At 40.0% G+C, this 26,543-nt stretch overlaps 1 protein-coding gene across 1 annotated transcript; it reads right to left on the bottom strand.

Annotated features, from left to right (window-relative positions):
- Nucleotides 1-1,057: 1,057 nt before the first annotated feature.
- On the bottom strand, nucleotides 1,058-26,335 carry SAMD5 (sterile alpha motif domain containing 5). The gene is made up of 5 exons (XM_059467663.1): nucleotides 24,690-26,335; nucleotides 21,054-21,166; nucleotides 10,057-10,114; nucleotides 9,445-9,552; nucleotides 1,058-1,132 (listed from the first exon to the last, which is right to left on the bottom strand). Exons 1-5 carry the CDS (start codon nucleotides 25,389-25,391, stop codon nucleotides 1,058-1,060), a joined length of 1,056 nt encoding a protein of 351 aa, XP_059323646.1. The 5' UTR covers nucleotides 25,392-26,335.
- Between the last annotated feature and the right edge of the window lie 208 nt (nucleotides 26,336-26,543).

Genomic DNA, 26,543 nt, shown 5'->3' on the forward strand with positions numbered 1-26,543 from the left:
AATCACACTTGGAATTATCTAAGTCCTTGCCAGCTGCTGCATTTCATGTGTTCTCTTCATTGCTCAATTTCCCTAATTTAATAATATTTTAGAACTTGTAAGTAATTCAAAGCATAAAACCATGCCTTATCTCCCTTTCGCATCTTCACCACATAAGCCTCAATATTTTGGTTGCTGATGTAGAGCATTGCACGCTTTGATACTGCATGCTGCGAAACATATAATAAAGCCTCAAAAATGTTCAAACAGATCATTTGCAATATATCAAGAGGGAAACCAGTAAAGAAAAAAATGGTATGAGCTATCCTCTCTCTCTCACTTAATCACATCATTACAAAAAAAGAATATAAAAGCTATTTACACAAAAATCATTCTAGGACAAAGAAATGAAAATTCTGATTCAAGAAGAATCAGAAGGTATGGCTGTGATGCAGTTCTGTTATTATAGCCAAAATAATTATCCCAAAGCAAATAATGAAGTTTCTCAGTTTTCCTAGACTCCATAAATCTATTTTGTGACACTATGATCTACCATACATCATGCCTTAAAATTTACAGTATCTACAACATAAATCTCTATTTGTTTTACTCAATATTGTTCACCTGCTACTACTGTTTTAGTATGAAAAAAAACACACAGGACAAAACATACCAAATTGAACTCCGCACTGATTCTGATAAAGATCTGTGACATTGGCGGCAAACCCTGCCCCCCATATTTTGTGAGCAGTCAAGCAAAAACCCCAACCCTATTCACTGTTTCCATGCAGATACACAGACAGAATACATCTACATCCTTACAGAAACAACCTGACCTAGAAGCAAGCACCAGTACCTTGGACAGCCTGAGAAAATCAGCACACACTTATGTATGGTGATGGCAGCACATGGATGTGCTATGAAAGGGCGTGGAAGCCCGGGACAGCCTCAGGCTGCAGGTACAAGCATTCCAACAGTGCAGGTATGCTGCTCTCAGACATCAGAAACAAGACGCTGCTCTACCATCAGCCAACTGACTCTGACCAGACATTGAAAACAGAGATGAATGGGGCAGCTTTCACTGCTGGCAATCTCCAGTGTCCTGAGGGCCATCTGCAGGAACCTTAAAGCTTCCCATGTAACCTATATGGAACTGAAAATATAAAAAGATGATAGAAGTGACTGGACCTTTTGTTGATAAGTTTCATTAAATGATCCCAATGAGTTACACTCCAATCTCATATGCAGTCATTGCAACATGGTTCAAACTCATGTTTTGTATTTGCCACAAGGAAAGTTGTTCATATGAATTTCATTTAAGTATTAATACCAGACAATTCTACATCCTAGCAGACTCAAGGATCTCCTTCATACATACAGACTTAACCCACCTGTACCTTCAGTAATTTCCATATAATCTGTTACTACTTCCAAGATTAATCTTGCAAGTAGTCAGTTGATTCCTGTTTACCCTAGTTAAGTCCAGGTACTTCAAATAGTGTTTTTGAGCCCAAAGGCTTACCCAGCAGTCTAACTCTACAGAACAATGAAGACCTAGCTAATTATGCTCATTAATTAAGCTAATTAGGCAGCTTCAGCTAAAGTATGTAAATGCAGCTGGTTTCAGAATATTTCATTTTAAAAGGCTAACATAATTCAGCATGACTTAAGGCAAACAGACACTTGTATAGTAAGTGTTGGAAAACAGCTGTAGTGGGTTGTTTTGCACAGGAAACTATTGCTGTCATACTCCCACAGAGAGAAATGCTCAGGGGAATCAACATTACTTAACAAATTGAAAAGACTAAGCTCAGCTCCAGGACAGTGAAAGCGTAACTTGTACATCTACCTAACATATGTGCCCTGCTGTCCAGGAAATTCCCCGCAGAATTTCAGAGTCAACACCCAAGTGTGAACTGTGCTAATGCTGCTATCATCTAGGAAGCTTCAACCTGAAACAATCTCACTTTGCCTTTGTGCAGGCAGAGGTCATGATTGTAAAAAAAGTCATGGGTCTGTCTTGCCTTTTTAGACCACAAATAACTTATTCAAGCTTTATAAGCTAAACCATCAAAACAGAATTAGCAGGATATAATACACGTTTTTACATGATATTCTACTCCAAAAGGGATTGAATATGTAAAAGTATTTCAGGGTTAAATATGCATTAACATAGTCTTTGAATTTGCTAACATAAAGATTAGCTACAGATTACTACTGCCCCATGAAGGTCCAAAGGCCTCAAACATAATTTCTATTGCTAGGCCGAGCTTCAAGTGGTAGATTCATCTGAAATCTGGCTTACTAAAATATATTTGCAAAGTATACCTTCTTCTCATCTTGCTGCATAAAAACACTGAGACCCTATTAAAAAAATATAATATGAATATTTGGTGGATAAGCAAATATTCAAATAAGGCTAGAGAAAATAACTGCCAAAAGAAACAGCCAAATTTAAACTCTGACCTACATTCACTTTGGGTAACTAGTAGGGTCAAAGGCCAACAGCGTGTAAAACTAGAACTAGAGACTGTATTTTCATAGAAAAAAAAGTACTGAGATCTTCGCAAGAAAGGATTTAACATGACAATTGACAATTATGATTAAATAAAACTAAGAGCTGCAGTATGCATACTAGCAGTCTATCTCACTTTTGCTTGCTGTTTATCTTATTTCCTTTTCATTAAGGAAATGCCTCTATTCCCTACATGGAACTGTAGTGACATTTGACAAAGGAATTAAGAGAAGGATGAGCATGATCAGCTGCCTTTGCCCTGTTACCAAACACAGTCAATACACAGTTCATGACTCCAGCAGATGTTCATGCTTTACAGACTTATTGGAAACTTAAGGTCTTAGTTCTTCTGTCCTTCCTGTATTACATGGAAAAGAGAATCTAAACAGAGAAACCACTGAATTACTAGCAGCAAGTATTAACTCATCCAACACAATCTACTGTACAAATCATCAAAAATTAAACTGCCCAACAGTTATATTTCCACAAATACAGAGCTATAATGAAACAGGCAAACTTGAATTCTCTTGACAAATAGCAGAAAAGCTTGTTTGAGCAAAGGACTCTGTCAGGGTCCTTGGCTACTCATCCATCACTCAGTACCCCTCCCAGTTAATACTTGGCTAAAATAATCCTGCTCACAAAACATGAATCTACAGTGCAGAGGACAGAGAGTCACCTAGTATAATGAGGCAGAGTCAAACTCTGACTGTAAACAGGCATTTGTGAATTCCCTCATCACTTATGTCCTCATCTCTGCCTCTACTCCATCTCCATTTGCTACCCATCTTCACATGACCATAAACTTGCCCACATCACAAGATTTATGCAAATAAAAGCTTCTCAAAGGGCACAAAGAGGAGCTGTGTGTGTGTCTGTCCTCAGAGAAGACGAAGATAGTAGAAATTTAATTTTAACTGCCTCATAAAAAGGTTGGGTTTGGGACTTTGTTTGTTTGTTTAAATTGCTTATAAAATGAGAGCCTTATTCTAATACAGACTACAACCAATGCAGTGAAAGTACAGTAGTTAAAACCAAATTAGGCAAAAGGTTTCTCTAGTCATGCAAGAATGCAATCTCACTGAGTAGCTAAGAGTATGAGGTTACAGGATAAATGGCTCCTAGGCAAACTCCTCCTCATCCTGACAATTTCTGGGCTTCAAACACTGGAGTCTTGGCTACACCCTAGACATCCATCTGGCCTTCACAAATACATCAGAGATCAGCTGCAGAAACTGGGGATGGGTACCAGCTAGGGATTCACAGACCCTCCAGTGAAGAAGCTGAGAAGGAAAAATGAACAGATGAGGCTTTACAGATCAGAGAGATTCTGCAGAGAGCCTGGGCCAAGTCTCATTAGAAATCAAAAGTTCATTCAAAATGGCAGAATATAAATGGAACACTTCAGGTGCATAATTTTAACCAAAAAATATCCAACAAGCTCTAAACACAAATAGACTATGACAAAAATTTTTTTCAAGCTCAATTTTGGTTGGCATTTCTCCTGCTTGATTTTACAAGTACTTAAGTCCTTAAGAAAAGAAAGATAAAATGTTGCTATTTTCAATTCCCAATACACCCTGTTTCACCCTATCATGTCCACTAAACAAGATGCCAGGCTGGAGAGAATCTGCCAGAGTGTGCAAAACCCAAAGCAACCAGTACTGGATCTCTGTTGCACTTCAAAACCCACTTTCTGATGAAGAATCTTAATATGGAAAAATTTCTAAAGACCATTCTTAAGAACATTTTACATCAGTGGTACTAATACAAGCATTAATTCAACACAGTGACTGAAACCTTAAGTAGAATTCCACATAAAACACAAGCTAAAATAAAATACTACGTTTATTCTTGTAACACTATTGTTCAAAAACAATAAAGGCCCTGCATGAAAGCATGTAGAAACAAACCACTGTCATTCAAGTTTTCAGAAACCTCTCTAGTTTTGAGTTTTTTATTCAGTATTCCTAAAGAACAGGTATATAATCAGTAACTATAGGAGTACATTTCACATCGTGACTTGACTGCTAATGTCCCTGATCACTATCTTATCTTAGTTAAAATCCAAGTTTAATAAGAACAGAAAAGTGCTCTCTATGCTAATGCTCAAGAATGTTCTCAAGAAACATGTTATTTCTAAAACAACTTTAACTGGGAGTTCCCAAAGCCCAACTCAGAAGCACAGAATGGTTTAGGTTGCAAAGGATCTTAAAGACCATCTTGTTCCAACCCCACTAACACAGACACCTTTCCAGGCTTCTCCTAAACCAGGTTGCTCAGAGATCTCCACCTAACCTGCCTGAAACACTTCCTGGAATTAGGGATCCACCTCTCTGGGCAATGGTTTGCAGTGCCTCACCACCCTCACAGTAAAGAATTTATTCCTAGTATCTCATCTTAACCTACTCCCTTTCAGCTTGAAGCCATTCCCTCTCGCCCTGTCACAGTAAACAGTCTCTTCATTTTTCTTGTAGGATCCATTCAAATAACATTACTTAAGGGTAGGTGTCTGTTCTTGAGTTTTGATGCATGAAGGTACAAAAAAAATACACAGAAAACTGAGAAAGTGGACAGAAAGAAGAAATGTGAGCAAAATTCCTCTATATGCTTACTCTATTCAAAAGGCATTCTAAAATAATTTGCAAGTAAATTAGAACTTCCTTCTTTTTGTATAATTTTAAGTACTCAGAACTTCAGTATATACCTAGATATGCATTTGGGGTTTGATGGGAAGGGGTGAAAAAAAGTACTTAGTTTACATGCCAAACAGAAAGGAGGCTGGCAGCTAACCTTAAACTCTTAGACTATAATAGAAACAAAGAGGAAAGAACCCACATGCATATGTGCATGACTCTGGCTATTGCAGTCCATCTAAGTCATTTCAGCTGAAGTTAATTTCCAGCAACAAAAGGAGATACAAAGGGCTACATGTGTACTCTTTAATATACAAGATTATAACTAATATAAAGTCTTTTTTAAATTTACTGTTATAATCTATTAAAGAATAACTAATTTTACAGCTTTCTAATGTGCAGCTCTTAAGCTCTAAATCACTGACCATAACTAATAAGCAGTGTAATAGCATGACTATCTGAAGTAAAACCACAGACTGCAATTTCGTTGATTGTAAATCATAATCATTTTAATGCAAAGCAACAGAAAATCTCTGTAATTACTGGGTGCATTTTGAATCACTTTTATGATTACTGCTCCATACCCATTAAAAATCCAAAACACTGAACTGCACAGGGTATAAAACTAGAATTATGATATACTACAAACTATAATTGAAATCCATAAATTCCCTTACCAGTGTTCAAAATTATTTTGTTGCCAAGAATTGCAGACCTGCAAAATTGACTTTACAAACATTTACTTTATCTAAGAAAGCAGTAGGTGCAGGGATAGTAGCAGTTGCTTTGAGATATGTAAATAAAAAATTTAAAATGTCAAGGATCAGATTTGGCACCCCTGCTTGTTTATATAATACATGTGGCTACCAAACTCATCGACTGAAAAAAAAAACTGTTCTAAGTGTGAGAAGCAAAAACTGAAAAGGTCAGCAGTGGTAGACACACAGTTTGGACCTGTAATTAAACTTCAAGACACACCTTGAAGTAACACCTGGGATAACTTACCACCTACACCAGTGTACAAGAATATTCCACAAAGTAGTAAAACACTGTATATAATTTTTAAAAAGAGAAAACAAAACAAGACAAAACCTAGGAAACAAAAAAGAAAATGCTTGCACATAACTTGACCACTCTACTGCATTTCCTTAGTAATAAAAAGAAAATTTGCTTCTAGAAATGTCTGCTTTTTTTTAGGAGAGGTGGAAAGGAACTCAGGAAAATTAAATAACTCATAACAGGAAAAGACTTTAATGTTTCTAGAGAGATGAAAGTGTATCCTAGACATTATCAGATTAAAAATTCTGAAACAAACCCACATTAAGTGAGGTTAGCAAGAAATGGATATCAGAATATTTATGGTTGTGGACTATTGGGACAAAGAGAGACCAGGAGAGCTTTCCTCATTTTAGCTATCAGAAAAAAGGCATTGAAAAGATAGACCTGCTCTTACTGTGCTGTGAGTCTGGGTTATCGCTCAAATGGAGACTGTTGTTGCAATTAATCTCTTCATGCAAGGAGATACACCCATGTTGGAGAAAATGCACAGGGCACTGAGTCTGGGTTGTTCTATTGTTACACAATAACCTACTTAAAGAGGTCATTCATATTTTTTAAAATATGAAAAGCAAGTCCACAATAAATGTAGGCTGAAAATTAGAAGACAGCTTCTATTTAAAAAAAAAAACAGAAATAGCACTTTTGAGGATCTTGCAGAGCTTGTCTAAGGATGACTGATAGGAATAAACCAGTTGCAATGCCAGAAACATTCCTCCACATCTATATACTGATATCACTGTCTGGTTCAACTGGTCACTGAAGTGTATTTTAGCGTGCAATAAAAATTGGTTTTTATTCTGGTGAGGGTTTTCCTCAACTAATGACACTGCAAAAAAAAAAAAATCCAGTAAGAGACAATTTGCAGATCCTTCCCGCAGAACCTCCAGGGATAGAATCTGAAGAGAACAAGGTAAAAACTGCACTTTGCCTTTTCTTTTCCTTTTCTCTCCTCATCCTTTCTTTCCCTTCCCTCCCCACCCACCCCTTCATCTCCCAACTTCAACACAGTAATTTCTACAGGATCAGATAATGCATTCTATTCCATAACATCCTATTATGAGCCACAGTCATGGTTGAAAAAGTATTCTTTAATCTAAAAGCCCTTTTACACAGATTTATAACTTTCTCTAAGTAATTTCCTAATTTCCCCAAAGCTTCAGAGTAGAAGCAATTTCCAAATGTTTCCCTTAAAAGCAGTATATCGAACTGTTCGTTTTCAGGAATTGTGTGGTGAAAGTGAGTAACAGCAGTATTATTTAAGAATGTTTACTATTTAAAAATAAACTGTTGAAAACACCCAAGTTCACATAAGTAGAGGAATGTGTGGCTCAACAATTAAGCACAAAAAAAATCTCCTGTATGCTGCAGCTTGCCCCTTTCTCATTAAGATCAGCATTTGTGAATCAAAACACATTCAGTCCATTAGGAGGATAATGCAGACAACATTCAAAGACACTGCATGGGCTTCCACTGCATTAAACAGAAGATCTGCTGATTATACAAGTAGGGACTAAGATATACAGCACTACAGAGATGCAAACACAGAGATTTTTCTCATTTATCCCTTCCATTGCTAAGGCTTGAGGAAACACAAGAGTGACATTTTTGGCTTTTTTTTTTCTCTTGCTTGTGCATTTGAACTGTCCAGGGCTTTTCCATGAACTCGATTCCTCTTGGTAGCACATCCTTTCCCATGGTTAAATTACTGTGCAATGTTTCATGATACTGTGGACAAATCCTTTGCAGACTCTCCTTTTGCACACACACATTCCCGTGGCACCTACAGGCAAATCCCGCTCAGGCACAAAGGGTTTAAAGTAGAGAACAAGGTTACCTCAGTTTCCCCTACCCACCAGAAAACCAGCAGGAGCTGAAACACAGAGGACACACAGGTGGCTCTGTCTGACAGACACTGCCATCCATGTAGGGGTTAACAGCTGTGCAGAGACACTCACCTACAAGGCTGGATTTATGATCACAGCATGGGGGGAAATTGAGACTGCATGCAAGGAGACAGGCTGCTGCTCAGCAAGAAAACATGCCACCCTTGCCCAAAACTGGAGGTACAAGTGACCAAGAGCAGTGACTTTTTGGATAAAGGAAGATAACAGAAGGTTGAAACAAATGCGTTTTGTTGGAACAAGATTTTTATGCTGTACAGAGAATACTTATTAATCTTCCCACATAAAAATGCTTCTGTTACATTAATCAAAAAGTGACAAGATGTTTAATAGTCAACCCAAACTTGTCTAGAATCAATTATGTCAAACTCAACCTAACTTCTTGGTATACCAGACAATAAATTGCCACAAAAAAAGGAAGTAAGTGGATGACAAAAATCCTAACTTCATTAGATTTTCTGAAGTTGTTTCACTAGACATTTGGATTAGTAAACTAGAGAAGCACAGTATAAATCAAAGTACCAAATGAGTACAAAATATAGGGAAAATGTATTTTTACAAACAAAAACTTCAAGAGACATCAAGATAAGTGTTGCAGGAGGCTATCCTCATTACAGCAACAATCACTGGTTTTAGTACTGATTTGGGTAGAGAAACAATTTTTTACATCAGTAGGCCACATGCAATTGGATAGAGCATTAGTGTATAGAACAACAGCTTTAGACTTCCAAATGGCTTACACTGGAGGGAGAGCCCGGAAAATATACAGGTGTTGTCATCGTATTGCAAAGCTCCCATACCTTCTCGGTGATTTCTCATGGCCATCTCCTTACAGCACTAACTCCTTCTTCACAGCACAACCAACAAACTCCGACTCTCTTCACAGCACAACCAACAAAGCCCAAGTCCCTCTTTGCCCAGCTAACCCACTCTTTTGTAGCACTCCTCTTCTAACTGGACACAGCTGTGGCCTGTTAAGGGCAGGCCTGCTCCTAATCTTTGGTGATTAGTACAGCTGCAACTCCTCAGGTGTGAGACCACCTTCTGCACTATCTTTATTTTCTTACATACTATCCCTCCATATACGGGAATGTTATTCATCAGGGACAACAGCAAGAAAGCACCACTGACCACAAAGCACTGCATACACCAATGATGTAAAATAAACGTCTGGTTCTGTTACCCAGGGTCTCAGGGCCTTGTGGATCCAAGGCATGAATCCACAGTATCACAGCATTAAAAAAGGATATTGGACTTCCGGAGGGCGGACTTTGGCCTGTTTAAGAGATTAATTCAGAGTGTCCCTTGGGAAGCCGCCCTTAAAAATAAAGGAGTTCAGGAAGGGTGGGCTTACTTCAAGGCAGAGATCTTGAAGGCGCAGGAACAAACCATTCCTGTATCCCGAAAGATCAGTCAACGGGCCAAACGTCCAGCCTGGCTGGGTAAGGAGATCTTGGAAGAGCTTAGGAATAAAAAGAGGACGTATCAGAGTTGGAAAAAGGGTCAGGTCTCCAAGGATGTATTCAAGAGGGCTGCTAGAGTTTGCAGGAAAAAAATTAGGGAGGCCAAAGCCCAGTTTGAACTCAGGATAGCGACTGCTGTTAAGGACAACAAAAAATGTTTTTATAAATATATTAATAGTAGGAAAAAAGGTAAGACCAGCCTTTGTTCCTTAATGGACATAGGTGGTAATTTAGTATTTACAGACGAGGAGAAGGCAGAAGTGTTCAATGCCTATTTTACCTCGGTTTTTAATGAGAAGATAACTTGCCCTCAAGACTCCCGTCCGTCTGGACTGGTAGATGGTTTTAGGGAACAGAATGGTCCCCACATTATCCAGGAAGAGGCAGTTATAGAACTATTGAAATGCCTGGACATTCACAAATCTATGGGACCAGACGGGATCCACCCCAGGGTGATGAGAGAGTCTGCGAGTGAGATTGCAAAGCCACTCTCTATCATTTACCAACAGTCGTGGATTACTGGTGAGATTCCGGATGACTGGAAGCTGGCCAATGTGATACCTATTCACAAAAAGGGCGCAAAGGATGACCCTGGCAATTATAGACCAGTCAGTCTGACATCTATACCTGGCAAAATAATGGAACAGTTCATATTACGTGCCATCATGCAAGACTTGCAGGATGGCCAGGGTATCAGACCTAGCCAGCACGGATTTAGGAGGGGTAGATCATGTCTAACTAACCTGATCACTTTTTATGATCAGGTAACCCGGCTAGTGGACGCAGGGAAGGCTGTAGATGTTGTTTTTCTGGATTTCAGCAAGGCCTTCGACACTGTTTCCCATAGCATACTCCTACACAAGCTAGCTGGCCGTGGTCTGGATAGGAATACCCTTTGCTGGGTTCAGAACTGGCTGGATGGCCGGGCCCAAAGAGTGCTGGTGAATGGTGTCACATCTAGCTGGCGACCAGTCACAAGTGGTGTCCCTCAGGGTTCTGTGTTGGGACCAGTTTTGTTCAATATTTTTATTGACGATATGGATGAGGGCTTAGAGTCTTTTATTAGTAGTTTCGCTGATGATACCAAATTGGGTATGAGTGTAGATCAACTAGAGGGGTGTAGGGCTCTCCAGAGAGACTTGGAACGGCTGGACATATGGACAGAATCAAATGGGATGAACTTCAATAAGTCCAAGTGCCGAGTATTGCACTTCGGCCATAATAATCCCCTGTACCGATACAAGCTGGGGACGGAATGGCTGGATAGTGCCCAGGTGGAAAGGGACCTGGGGGTGCTGGTTGACAGTCGATTGAATATGAGCCAGCAGTGTGCCCAGGTAGCCAAGAGGGCCAATGCCATCCTGGCCAGTATCAGAAATGGTATGGCCAGCAGGAGCAGAGAGGTCATTCTTCCCCTGTACTCGGCACTGGTGAGGCCTCACTTGGAGTACTGTATCCAGTTCTGGGCCCCTCACTTTAGGAGGGACATCGAGTTACTTGAGCGTGTCCAGAGGAGAGCAACGAAACTAATAAGGGGCTTGGAACACAAGCCATATGAAGAGCGACTGAGGGAGCTGGGGTTGTTCAGCCTGGAGAAAAGGAGACTAAGGGGTGACCTCATCACTCTCTACAACTTCCTGAAGGGTGGCTGTGGTGAGCTGGGGGTCGGCCTCTTTCTCCGGGCGACAACGGATAGAACAAGAGGACACAGTCTCAAGTTGCGTCAAGCTAGATGTAAGTTAGAAGTAAGAAGGAAATACTTCACAGAAAGAGTGGTCAGAAACTGGAATCATTTACCCAGTGAGGTGGTAGAGGCATCATCCCTTGAAGAATTTAAAAAAAGACTGGATGTGGCACTTGCTGCCATGATCTAGCTGAACAGTTAGAACATCGGCTGGACTCGATGATCTTATAGGTCTCTTCCAGTCTTGAAAATTCTGTGATTCTGTGATTCTGTGATATCAGCCATATAGGGGCAAACAAACCAATTTATCAACTGCAAAGAGTTATGCCCAACACCAGCAAGGCCCCAATGGGATTCAACATCCAGAGCCCTAAAGTCCAACAAGGGAGGGGACAAACTTGAAAGAACAAGAATTGGTCTAGCAAGTAAAACCTAAAAGAAGACTTGATTAACCATCTTTATTAGTTAGACCCCTTTAGGCAGAACTCAGTAACATCCTTGGGCAGCTAAAGCTTGTCACCAGAAGAGAAGACAAAACCCTTTATTCTTCATGACCATAGCAGACATGGCAAGAAGTAACAAGTTAAACTGCTGCATGGAAGATTCAGGAAAAAAATGTAACAGCAAAGACAGCTTAGTGTTGTAAAAGAATTAATAGCCAAGATGAGGATCACCAGTAATGTGACCTTTGAAAAGTTATACAACTGCTTGTCAGTCACCAGTTTAAAAATCCAGCTTACAGTTGAGGAAAAAAATACTTACCAGTATGTCACCTCTACTCAAAGGTATTGGAAAAGTATTTCAGTCACAAAAACTTACAGGTTAGTGCTACCAGTTAGCTGAACAGTAGAAGGACATTTAACTCCTTATGTAGATCTGATGTCACACAAACAGAATTATTTTTACAACTCAAGCAACATCCGCTTGGACAAATCTTAGATACATTGAAAGGGAACACATGGAAAACGGCTGAACAATTTTCACTCCTTTTTCTGGTACTTAGAAATACACATTTCCATGCAGCACTACCATTTATTTGTACACGGGAAAAAAGAAGCTTATATAAAACTGCAAGAAACATTCTTCAGCTGCAAGCTGTCTAAACAACATCCAGAGCTGTGATTTAAACATGAACCTCTGAAAAAAAATATGCTTTTCTTTTCCATTTTTTTCTTGTATTTAAAAGACACTGACAGTATTTGGAAAGCCAGGTTTAAATATTCTTTATACATAGTTTTGGGGATATAGAAAGAAAATATCCTCAGGGTGTTATTAGCATACCCCATACCCTTTCAGACCTTTGCTTTTTTTTTCAGGCTGATGGTCTACATGAGCACAAGCAATGGGCTCAGGTCTAAAAAATCTGTGTATTTATCAGAAAAGAGAGCAGAAACCATAGATTCTGAAGAAAAAGCAAGGGAGCACATGGGCAGACAGCCAAAAACTCCCCTGAACACGACTTTTTAAATTAAAAAAGAACAAGAAATTAGTAACAATGTCAGTAAAATTTCCACCTTTAGGATTGACCAGACAAAAGCAAACCAATCTACCCATCTCCAAACAAATCCCACCCCTTCACCAAAGTCAGAGTGATCTCATCCTTGGGGCATACAGCTCCAGAACAGCATGATACAAACCCACAGTGCAGAAACCCTTCTTTCCTCAGTCTGGCTTTCTTGCAGTTTCTTTACTATAGCTCATACCACCTTTTCAAGTTTTGCTCCTCCCAGGCAGTTTAGGTCTAGTAAGGCACCAATAAGTAAAATATGGAGTTATTCTTCTTAAATAGGTTAAGAATTCTTTTGAAAGAGATACAGCATCAGTAGATAATTATAACATAACTATCAGTTTATTCCACTTCTTGACTTGTCAATATTTTTGATGTACCAAAAAAATAGAATCTCATTCTTACTGACGACATCTTCTATTCCCTAACTTCTAGCTGAAAAATGGAAAACCATCCAGAATTTCACCAGACTGTTTGACAGGCTACAACTTAAGAGCCTCTAAACTGGAAAAAGGAAAGGAGTGGGTGGGCATTAGGGGAGGGGTGGGTGAGAGCGAGAAAGAAAGAGGAAGAAGCAAACAAGCAGAAAAAAAGAGATACAGATTTATTCAACAGCATTTGGCTGACAACATTAAAGGCAGAGGAGGGAGGGGCACCCACAATCTCAGCAGCTCATTCCAAGGAGAAGGGACTTTACCAGCTCGTGAAAATAGCAGCTAATAAAAATATGTTTTAAAAACCATTTAAATCTAGGCAAGATTTCAACCAGAAACCATAGTGGTAACATTTTTATTTAGTACTTTGAAAGCACAATTGTAGCTCCTTGGCAAAACCCTCAGTTCATTCCCAACAAAATCAATAGCAAAATTTCCACTAACTCACACGATGGAAGTAATGGCCACAGCCTACAAACCTGACAGAATCTAGTGATAATATGCTTTTAATTTGAAAACCCTACTATAGAAAAGATAACTGCAGAAATTTCCTCTTCTATCTAAGAGCTATTTATCCACCATCATACAATTACATATTCTGTAGGTCTCACCTTCAAGCAACTAATGAGCAGACCACAAGAAAATACAGCAAGACAAAAATTCAATTCTGTAGTCTGTTCAGGTTCTAGTTTTATGGAGTTTTGTAATGCTTTTAAATATTCATATGTGCCCCTAAACCCATGCAATATTAAAGCCATAAATATTTCTCTGTTAGCTTATTATTGTCCATGAGATAAACATAACCACTAGTAGATAATTACTAATCAGATACTTATCTGAAAGAGTCTAGAGAAAATTAGGGGGTTTTTTGGTAAATGGAACACTTAGCAAGGCAAACACATACTAAAATAAAGGAAGACAGATCAAAAAGAGAAGGAGAAAAAAAAAAAAAGAACAGCAGAAAAAAAAAAAAAAACAATCTACCAAGGAGCACTGTGAGGGGCTGAATAAAGCAGCAAGGTGCTAGTGATAACAACAGAGTCATTCTGAAAGTCACTTTTGGGATGCCAGCTCTAAACATTTAGAGCAGAATTTATGTACCATTATTGATTTGAAGGCAAATAAAAGCTAGCACTTAGCTAGAAATAACACACACAAACTTTCAATTAGACATCTATGAAATGAAAAACTATCAAGTACATGAAGCATATATTCATACTGCACAAACTATCAGGAAAAACAATAACAAAAAAGGATGGAAGATTTTAAAGATAGAATGGGCTAAGTAGAAGTATCACATTCTTGTCTAGTTGTATGGCAAATTCAAATTAGAGAAAGACACTTTTCCATTGCAAACATGACAGGAGATACAAGGGGAAGAAAAGAAAAGAAAAATAAGCCCTTGAAATTCCTTCACTACCTTCACCTTGCATTTAATTCATATTCATTGTAAGTACAAAGCTGCTATTTATTATTGAGAAGATGATACTCATTTCCTTGTCCCTGTAGGAAGAAATATACTCAGCACAAAGGAAGTTCTGCCTTATTTTCCAAAATGAGATCAATAATATTAACTATTACATCAATTTCAGCCACTGAGAGGTCTATAAAACAAGTTCTATAAAAACATAGACAAAACCATGCTTCTTCCAAACCCATCACAAAAACAGAGGAAGGATATACAGCATATTTCCTGATAGACACCATAGGAATTGACTTAATGAATCCAGTGGTTGCATAAGCAGTTCTTTTTAATATACGTAAGTTAAGAGTATAAATTTTCTTTTAAGTGTTTCCATTGCTATGATGAAACAATTCCTTAGGGAAATACCTCAAACCTTCACAACTTCTCATAGAGGTGAATTAATTCCCACTACTGAAGACTCATAGGAAAGTAACCCAATTTCATCAGTGATACAATGTTTTATAAACAGCACAACACCCGAACCAGCACATACTTGCTACACTCTTAGCATAAAACAACCTCCACAAGAGATTCAGACCACTTCTTGTCATGATAATCCCTGCTTTCAAAGACATGCATAAAACTTACCTATGACAAGAGTCATTGCAGGCAAAGTTCCCTTGAAAAAAATACCCCAACCAGCTCAAGGTTATGCAGTTCTACTCATATTTATAAAGTAGAGGTAAATGAGCACTGAGGCCACCAGCCTGGGAGCACTTAGGAGCAAGTCTGGCTCACCTGATTTCCATCAGCCTAATAGCAAATAAGCTCCCTTCCTTTCACTTGATAGCACATGCATGCATTTCTTTGAAAGAGAAAAAAAAATTCCTGGGGAACTATTGCATCAGGACCCAAAACACTACTGAAAAGAGAATTTTTCAACATTGCTTCAAACTAGGAGATTTTACACCACAAGCCTGAGAAATACTGAAGAATTTTGCCTTAACCTTTGCTAGGGACACAAATATTACTTCTTGAAGAGATATAAAATGAGCAACTGGGGGGTTTGTTTGGTTTTGACATTACTGGCAATGACACACGTTTTATCACTTCTAATCATTGGCTCTATGAAGTATGTCCCTACTGTGTGCAATTTTTAGAGCTGGACAGAAACCAGCTAGTGGTATTCCTGTCAAACTTCCTCTTGCTCCATCCTACTCCACAAACTACAGAGCATTATTTTTACCACTGTGCAAATGCTAAGTGCATGTGAAAATGCTCTCTCTGAAACATCCTCTTGGCAAAATCTTATTTAGAAGTTATCACAAGAAAGTCCAATAAAGTTTTCTTCACATGAAAACAGCAGGTTAAATCAAAATTACTTTTAGTCCCTTTTCGTTATTTGGTGTTTTCTTCTCTTTTAAGTGTTAATACCTTAAAAGGAACAAATCTTCTTGGTTAGCAATTTCAATTTCCACCATTAGTTTCTACAAGTTAGTGTTTTAAAATGAGATCCCCTTTTGACATTTGGTGTGATGTGAGAAAGAATACAGACTCAGATGCTGAAATAACCATTTGCCCTTATATTTAGGTTGAAATCTTTATCTTAGGAACTAGCACATAAAGACCTATGGTAGTCTTGATGATTCTTTATTCTGGTATTTTTCATTCCCTAACTGTAGAAAAACCCCTGCTAAACTAATTACTGGATATTTAGGGGGGGACCTTAACTATGAGGTAAACAAGAGGTCAGAGATGCATTTGTATAAAAATTCTTAATGCAGTACAATGCAAGCAGTTATAAGTAGAAAAGGTTTAAATAAAATCTCAACAAAAACATTTTGGCAAACAAAAAACAAAGGGACAAGAATTCAGAGATGCTGCAATTAGAAGCAGTCGTTATGATCATACTATTTGAACTAGAAAATTATGCAAAAAAGAAAAGCCTTTCAAAATTTTTCCATTGAAGGCATTTTGTATTGAGCTTAGAACTCATTTTTTTAAGAATACATTGAGTCCTGCCTCAAAAAGATCAGAGCAGTACCACACAGCAGTTCAAAAGCTATTATATATCCTCCTTTTCCTAGATCAGTCCCTTCTTTCTGCCACAAAACTGGGACTGGAGGGACTTTGGATGACTGCTGCTTATGGCAGTTTTAAGACTGAAATTTTTAACATCAAAGTTTAAAGCTTTCATTTTAAGAGAACAACCTGTGTTCAGCCACCTGTGTAAGTCAGTGGGAAGGCAGCTGGGGACACTGAGCATAATGGGCAGGGAAGTGATTGCCCTGCTCTCCTGAGTGGGAGAGAAAGTTTCTCATTAGAACAAAAGGGAGGAGAGAGAAGGATCCAAATAGCAGCCTGAGACACTGGGCAGCAGGAGAGGGAGGTGCAATGAAACTCACACAGAATGCAGAATAGGAGAAAAAAATGTTAGGAAGACCAAAGGCAAAAGATGTATATTCTTGGATGGGAAAAAGATTGTTTTTAGGGAAGAAGATAGGGTGTCTTGAGGCAGACTTTGGGGAGATAATTTAGGAGAAATCAGGAAATGGGTAGCTCTGGAGTACACAGAAGGGTCTGGGAAGAGCTGGGAAATGTGGAGCCAAAGGCAGAGGTACCACTTCCAACAAAGTTCTCTATTCACAAACTAAGGGCACTGATGCAAAAATGGCACACGCTCCTAGTTTTGTCTGGAGGTTGTTTTGTTATTTCCTCTATGGAATATACTTACTAAGTTTTTGGTTTATACTGGCTTTTGGCCTTCTACACAGCATGAATAGCCTAGTTACAGAACTCAGCCACTGAAGCCACTGCCTTTTTCTCCTAATAAAAATATTTCCTTCTGTGCATGTGAAAGCATGGCCAAGTGGCCACTTAAACTAACTCTGGGAAAAGAAAACATTACAAGCTTTCCTTAGCCCATGACTGAAAGGCAAAAGTTTTTTTTCCCAGACTTTTAGCTCTTTTCTTAACCAGGCCTAGTTTACCATGTATTTTTGAGGCACAGACATCAGAACCAGACTTAATTTCCCCAGAAGATTGACATCATATGCAGTGATAACACCACATGCCTGCATCAGGATGTGTTTCCTCAAAACCAACGCAATTATTCTGGGAAAAAAACCCAAATGTGTAGAAGGCATACATTTGTACCTGCCTATAAGGTTTATTTGCCATATATTATTGCTACTTCTCCCTGATTTTAAGTTACTGAGAGGACAACTGTAAATAACTATGTTACCTCCGACCAATACACATTGGTGGAGATTTCAGAGAATATTTACCAAACATTTATTGTAGCACAGATCTGCAATATCTGTGTTCAAAAGTCTGCCCCACTATTGTTTGAGCTGTTAATGGTGATACTTAAAGATTAGAAAAATTCTGATTTTTTTTCATGCTACTGTTGTATTTATCGTTCTAAACTCGTGTAGCCCTGTTCTTGTCCACCACCACAATTAGAGCCTGTAGGGATATGCTTGTTAGCTGATTTAAATTTGAACACCTCACTCAAAAAGCAGCATCAAATGAAATCCCTGGCAAAACCCCCACTGACTTCACTGGGAATGAGACCAACTGGAAGAACAGGGCTCCCACGAGAGGCATGAATCACTGTCATTCCCATCCTGCTGAGTTTGTGAGAATGAAGATGAGATACTGTTTGAAGGCTCTTCTACTTGTGTTTCACGTGACACGCCACTTTTTGTTTTGCAAAATCATAAGAAAAGTTTTTTACTATCTGCAGTAACAAACTGAAGAGGCTGGATGAGTCACTGGGGACAGTTTTGGGCCAGCTTGGCTCACAGACTGCCAGTGTCATGGAAGGTTCACCCGAATCTCCCCTTCCTGCTGCACAGCCATTCCCAAAATAACGTGGCAGTGCTAAACATAGCCATGCTGTGCTCTTTTAATAAAAGACGATTCCTGCAGGGCGCACAAGCCACCACATTTGTCAAGATAAGCACATCAATATGAGATGTCATATTAGCCTAGACAAAGAGATTGAACAGATAGCTTTGTCAAACACCAAGCAGAGGGGCTCATTCAAACTGACAAAGCAAGAAATTCAAACATTGAACCTACATTCTAGTATTAACATCCTCTTCTGCTGTAGAAGAGTCTCAAACCAGTAAGCAAGTTCCTGTAAGTGATATAATAAATTTATTCCTAATCTATAATAATAGTATTCCTGTCAATTCAAACCTCTCTGCTGCACTTATCAAAAACTCTGTAATGGCTGTTAGCATGTTTCAGGTTATGTTTGGATCTATACACCTTAGTGGATAGGGACCCTCCAGAATGACACATGCACACAGGGTGTAATTAACGTGGAGAATTAACAAGCATAACTAATTGCCATGCAGCCAGGCCACCAGCTATTCCTTGATCACTTTTCTGTTACTTACATGTAAAGAAGTTTACTCTTAATCCTAAGGCAATAGACAAAGACATTGCAGCAGTGGGTCCCAGTGCCTCATCTGTCTAAAATCTGTCATGACTTTAAACAAATTATTCAATTCCACATCAGAAATCAGTGACACAGCTGCCCATATCATGGAATATGTGAGATTTTAATATTGGTCATATGCAAAACTAGAAACATGGCTCACAAGATTACTTCTTTAGTGAGAAATTATCTTGGATTTTTTTGTATTCCACATATGTGGTTGTGGATATGGGCTTAATCATCCTACATATGGCAGAAGCAGAAGCTATGGGGGTAGGGTTATCAACATAAATATTTTCCTTAAAATGCATTTACATTTCAGAAAGATGTATGATCACCAAACTTTAAACAAGATAGGTTATCAGTGCATGGAAGTGAAACTGGTATACAGACTTTTGTCCCAACACAGGTGGTGTCCCTCTTGAGGTGCAGTATTTACACAAAATCCCACAGTAGGTGAGAAAAATCAGTTCATTTTTGCACTACAGAGCTCTGAGAGAATCAAGTCCTTTGGGGGAACTGCCAGAGGCTAGGCATTTCTCTTTTGCCAGGAACCTTTAAGTTTAGCTTTTCCTTCAAACTTAGAGCCTTGTGGAGGATGTGGGAAGGATTCCCCTTGCAGGGCAGCTGCTCAGTCCCACACTACTCCTCTGCCAGACCACACCTCGATCACAGCTCAGAAATTACTCTTAACACAATTGTGGAAAGGGGGAAAGAAAGCTGTGGAGTCGATACTATCCTCTCTCAGGATGCCACCTGTAATGTACCCTAATGAGATCTTCCATCCCTCTTAACTGAAAAATAATGAAATCCATGAAGATTTGCATTCAACATTTCCAGAGGAGATTGAATACACTTTAAAATATTCAGGAACAATTAAAATGCAAATACAATATAGTACTGTATTGTTCACATTCTGAAACATTTTGCTTTGATGGGCTGATTGGAAGATCTTTTCCAGTTTGTGTTTGGTGAGTTTAATAAACCGGGACTTTGAAACAGCTGCCAAATATATGAGGTGCTAAGTTTTCTTTAAAAGAAAACAGAGTTGTGAAGTCAAAGGCAAATTCCATGGTATCTTATATAAAATACCTTTTCACTTCCTGAACATTGCCTGTAGCTTTGCTAATTTATTGCCATGAAAATATTGTTACTACTTAATGCACTAGTACTTCTGTCAATAGGCAGCTTTCCCCAAGGCATATTTGAGAACGCTCTGCTAATCAGAGTTGATGCAGTTATTCTAAAGCAGCCAGGTCTTTAGAAAAAGGTTCATGTTTAATTCCAGTACAGGTGAGTGTTGTTATTTCTTCAAAGCACAATATTTTTAATTTGCTGAATTCACTTCTGTAGATATCTAAAGTACTGATTACATTATCCCAGCCCCAGCTTGAACCAGTGTATTTCAAAGTAGAATTGCTGTCTTCTTTACCTCTTAAAACTTAACTTTTGTGAAATATTCCTCATTTTGTAGTGGCAAGGATTAAACAAAGACTTAATCAGAACCATAAATCTGTGCTATATTATCAGCACATAACTTAAAAAGAACGTGTTTGGGTGTTTAAGCAGATACTCATTTGGATCTGACATTTTACTTTTCTACATCTGCTTGAACTCTTGAGATTATGATCTCATGCATCTGAATTTTTAGTGTTTGTTTTCCAAGCATGCTGATAATCATGAAGAGCACAGTGAGTGACAATGAGGTCATGTACATGTACATATGTCATACTACAGTTTATTCTCTCTAATAAATATGGAAATCTCCATGACTATAACTTTACTGAGGCTAAGCAAATAATCTTAATTGGTGTGGGAGATTTAATGCATGTATGTTTTTAATGTACTTGCAATTCCATGCAGATGAAAAATTGAATAAAGTTCCTCAAGAAAGAGGTCAGGCCATTTATTTCAATTAGAAATAATAAAGAAATTACAGTAAACTGTTAAATGTCACTTAATCTACGTTCAAGATAAATAGAATACTAAAGTTCTCTTGGCATGTTCCACAACAAGGTACCCTACTTGTCTTTTTATTGACAGAGTTGAATGCTCCTCTGCTCCCTCTTCCACAGTGACATTTAGTGACTTCTTCACAAACCCATCATGGACATTATCCATTCTGGAATAAGCCTACCAAAGAAAAAAGTGTTTTTTGTGAAGTTCATGGCTATACTTCTCAGATCCCCTTATTTCAGATCAGTGCTGTGTTTTCCTACATTCACCTTCACTATAATGCAGGGGGTAGTATATGCTCATTTTGGTTTCCTTCTGCCATCAATTCATTTCCCAAAACTTCTAGGGGTAAAAGACTGTCAAAAGTCTTTCTACATTGCGCATAATTAACTTTCTAATTAATGACAGAATTATAACCATCAAAGATAATTTTTTTGAGCAACTAGATGTTTCAAGATGACAAAAAGTTTCACTTGGTCATGGGCTCTTTTTTGAAGGGCATTAAATCCCATCACCTCCAGAAGAAGTTTCTTAGACATGGGAGACTCCTAAGGTCTACCAGCCAGCAATAGCAAGCTTGGTGAAAAACTAAAACATAAAGCTTTGAGTACTATGGAGCATTACCAACATGGAACAAAATCTGACTCCTTTGCAGCTTTCCTCAGTTACTGTTACGTTCCTTAGTTTACCTGAAATCCACATAGGATGCAATATAAGGAGGTGAGGCCTCATACAAATTCTCCATGGAAATAATCAAGATGGCTTATGATAATTCTCTGTGTCTGAAGTCACCCACACACATGGCTTCAATTCCAATTTTAAGGGATTTATGTTAAGCTCTGTAAAGTAGCTGTTAGCCATTTCTGCTGACTGAAATCAAACTAAGTTAAACTAAATTTTACCATAGCAATAGATTTCTATTCTGCCAACTCTGTTGTTCCACCTTTCATCTGAAACTACAGCAAAAAGGAAAGACAGCAAAAGGATGCTTTTAACATCTCCACAGCCACATACAATATTAATTTTTGATCTCTTGATATGTTTACAGCCCAGCCAGCTAGCAAAAGACTCTGAAGAAGCCAGAGGAGCAACACTTCCAGTTCTCAGGGATGTTTTAAAATAAAACACCAAATCTTGCTTGAGAACTTCTTAACTAAGTCCAAGAAGTACTCCTCAGGGAACAAATGCATATACATATGTACATGTACACACATATACACACCAGCAGGGTCCTCCTTTCAGAGACACTAAGTTCTATGCATAGATATTAAGAAGAAAAGATGGCATTTTCCATGTAAGCCATGGAAGTGGAAAACTAGTATGCAGCTCAGCACAACCAGAAATGCAAATAGTTGTCAAATAGTGGTCTAGTGCCTCACTCCAGAATGTCCACATGACAAGGATGACTAGTAAATGTATACAAAAAAACCATGACATTAACTTCAAGTTGATTCTTCAGTCCTGTGTGCTGCAGAAAATACATTCAATTCCTCTTGACATTAAGAAGCCTGTATAGTCTACATATGCTGTATGTTCTATATAAAACTCTAATGCCTAAATTATACAACAATTTTCTAAAGTTTGGGGTTTTTAGGTTTTGTTGGGTTTTTTTTAAGACACTGCTATAATATGGCTCTTTCCCAAATGCAAAAATACAGTATTTCATCTTTCTTGCTCCAAACAACACCCAATGAATAATGTACAGTGACATGATCTTCTGCTATTTACTTTAAGCCATTTTGGAGATAGATTGCTACAGTGGGTGGCATTCAGAATAATGCATGTTGAGCAACACACATTCAAATCTTGCCAGCTTTATGCTTTCTTACAACTTGCTACAATATGAAGTGATTCACACAGAGAATGTTTCTGTTACTGTAAAAAATTATGTTATATGCATTTATTATCCAAAATAAATACATTGACACCTCAGCCTGAAAAAAAAAAACAAACTAGGAAAATAAACTTTGTTTCTCTTTGTATTTCAAAACATGACATTTAGATTTTAAAAAATTAAAGCTAAGTAATGTTTTCTGTGTAAGTCAAGCTTGTCCTGACAGTTAATCCACATTGTTATCAGACTCATCAAATTAAAATAAAGTGAGCTAAAGAAGAAATCAATGCCAAGAATTTGAACTGCCTTGATGTCATATGCTGGCATCTTATAAATTTTACAATTCCTGTTCAAAAGTATCAAAGAATCATTCAAATTGGAAAAGACCTGTAAGACCACTGAGTCCATCCTTACCCTGCACTGCCAAGTCTGCCACCAAACCTTGTTCCAAAGAGCCACTTCTACACAACTTTAAAATACCACAGAGAGAAGGCAGATGATCCACTTGGAAAGACTGAACTGTTAACTAAGAACACACACAAAGTCAAATGGAAAAGTGCAACACAGCTGTGGAGGTGGTAATGTGGTGCAGCTACACTGACAAGCCATAACTTCCATGGAATTTCTTTTATATCAAACGTGTAATAGTAATTTCAATCTAATGATGTGTTACTCCAAACCCTGGAGGGAAAAGAATCTCTGCAAAATGACACAGTAACTTTTGGAAGATGTTGTACTTATGTTCATGAGTGTTAAATCTGACATAACGTCTTTTAGCATATCCTCAGCCAGAAGCTCAGAAAAAGGGAACAAATAAACATCCCAAACCAGACAACTATGCTGTACTTGAGAAGTGACTATGGGCCTCTGTCACCAAGATATTAAAAAATTAGAATACTGAAATTTGTAGTTTTATTATCTGCACCTTCACAATGTTATCCAAATTGAATTTTACCCATTATCCTCACAGCCATGTCCATGACAGCAGATAACACATTCTCAATTTTAATTCTGTAAATCCAGACTTGCAGCCCTCCCCATCACCTTGCCTCCATACATTTATAAGCATTTCAGAGAGAAAGAGTACCCACAAGTTGAAGGTCAACATCAACTGCTCAGTCTTTCTGAAAAATGACACTTCAAATCATTGAAGAAAATATAGGCAACTTGGGTTATCAAACTACTCTGAAGCACTTCATCCTGAACTCTTAAACCCCCATACATTATAATACCTTCATTTCTTTCACAAATAATTTTCTTCTCTACAGTATTATTAATTTTATTCTGTTGTTTTACTTATTCTGCTCATTACATTTTCAGCAGGAAATCTACCAAAAATTTCAGACAAAACAATTTCAAACTTCCAAAACTGATGAATCTTGCATTACACCTTTTCAAAATATAAGAATTAGGTAAATATTGAGGCTTCATCAGCCTGGAACGGACTCTACTGAGATGTACCCTTTTCTGGCCTTTCAGCAGACTGTGCATCCTGGAGACTGGCTGACCTGCGCTGGAGCCTGCTGAATAGTTTTGACATTCACCAGTCACTACCATATTCCAGCAAATAAATCCAGGCAACAGTTGGATTCAGCTGCTGGAGTTCTTCCTCCAGCCAGATGATCGCTTATTTCAGGAGCCATTTCACCAACAGAAACTGACTAAAACAGGACCACTAGCAAAAGATGAGAGAAGACATCCGTCTTGAACACAATGGAAAAGTTTCACAGAAAAGACAAAGAAACGCCCAAACCATTAAGACCATCCTGTCAATTTCCACTTTCCCACCTCAAACTAAACCAGACTAATAGGAACAGTTAATGAAAAGAAAGGGAGGCAAAACCTAAACACAGCACCATGCCATACCACCAGTGCCAGAACGTGATGGTGGATCTGACCTTTGTTGGCCCCACTACTCTTCGCACCTTGCTGGTGCTCAATCCTTACCAAATCCCCTCCAAAACACCACTGGCACAACTGGAGAAACTTAGCACCGGCACATGGCAGAGGCGGGACCAGGCCCTGCTGGACCCCCATCCCCAGCCCATCCGCCCCGCTACTCCCGACAGCCACGGCTCCTGCTGGGGGGGCGGCCGGCGGGGACCCCCTTACCTTGTTGGAGTAGGGCGGCTTACTCAGGTTGATGCCGTCGCGGACGAGCTTGTCCCGGATCATGATCTTCAGCTTCAGCCTGGGGTACGCCACCAGCCCCGCGCCGCCCGCCGCCCCCCGCCGCCCGCCGGGCCGGGCCCTGGGGGCCGCCCCCCGCCGCGGCTCCTCGGGCCCCCCCGCCCGGCGGGGACAGCGCCCTGTGGGGGCGGGCGGCGGCGGCGGCGGCTCCAGGGTGAAGTAGAGCCCCGCCGCCCTCTCGTCCGCCTCCTTCAGCCGCCGCACGGCTTCGTGGATCCGGCGGCGGTGGTGGGGCACGGCCACGCCGATGGCATCCAGGTCCGGGTCGCCGATCTGCTTGCAGACCTCCAGGTCGTCGTAGCCATTATCGACGAAGGACTCCGCGTACTGGGGGAGCTGCAGGGTCTTCAGCCACTCGTAGACTATGTTGGTGCACATGCTGGCTCCAAAATAATAACGATTGCAACTTTCAGCACTGAAGCCAGCCTTCCCCTTTCCACTTTTCGCCAAAGGACATAAAGCCACAAAAACTGCGATGCAAGTAAGAGGTCTCAAAATCAAGGTCAAGAAAACATCCACCAGGAAAAGGAAAAAAAAATCCTTAAAGCAGATCAGTAGGGCACCGCAAGCACTGCTGACCGAACCCCTCCTGCTTATTCCTCCTCTTGTACCGAGTACAGCCGCTTTCTGCCACCGGAGAAGGGAGGCTCGGACTGGAGAGAAGCAAAATATAAGGGTGCATCCCCTGAAATCCCAGGTCGCTGCTGCACAACATCCACCCACTTTCTCTGGAAGTAATTCGCAGTCGCTGTCTTTTTTTTTTTTCTTTCTTCCTTTCAGTGTTAGTTTCTGTTTCTGCTTCTGTCTCACCTTCCTGCTCTCTGTCGTATGATGAATCTGTTTACTATAAGTAGCTGCTTTGGTACACGATGGTGTCGGGGGAGAGGATCCCGCACCCTCGCCCAGCGTGGGTAGGGGTGCCGGTGTGCAGTGCGCTCCTCTCCCACGCCTCTCCCAGCAGCGGGCGCACACGGCGGCTTTTGCTTTCCTTTTAAACGTCTCTTTTCGGATTAGGAGCAAAACAGAGGGAAGGAAAAAAAAGAAAATCCCACTCACTTTTCCGAGTTACTTTCCCAGTTTCCCTTCATCCCCGTAAAGCTGGTAAAATGCGCTTCGCTGGCAGCGAGACCAGAAACTGCTTTCCAGCTCCACTTTCTCCGCGCTGATGCCGGCGGTGCCTTCCTGCCCCAGCGGGGCACGCAGCCCTACGCCCGGCCCGCACAACTTTCCCCGCGTTCTTTCCCCTATCTCTGCTGGCGCTCCCGCCGCTGTCCGCAGCCGCCCTGGGCAGGAGGCGGCGGCGGCGGGGCCGTGCGGGCGGCCGGCGCTCTGTGCATCCTCCGGCGGCGGATGAGCCGATCTGCGGCAGGTCACCGGCGCTGCCCCCGCCTTCCCCGGATGCCGCCGGAGCTCTCCCTTCCCGGCCACCGGTACCCGGAGCGGTGCTCCCCGCCCGGGTCCTCCCTCTCCTCTACCCCGGAGGCGCCTGATGCGCCGCCCGCAGATCTCCTCCGGCTCCTCCCGGTGCGG

Source organism: Ammospiza nelsoni, chromosome 3, assembly GCF_027579445.1.
Source record: "Ammospiza nelsoni isolate bAmmNel1 chromosome 3, bAmmNel1.pri, whole genome shotgun sequence".
Lineage (NCBI taxonomy): Eukaryota > Metazoa > Chordata > Aves > Passeriformes > Passerellidae > Ammospiza > Ammospiza nelsoni.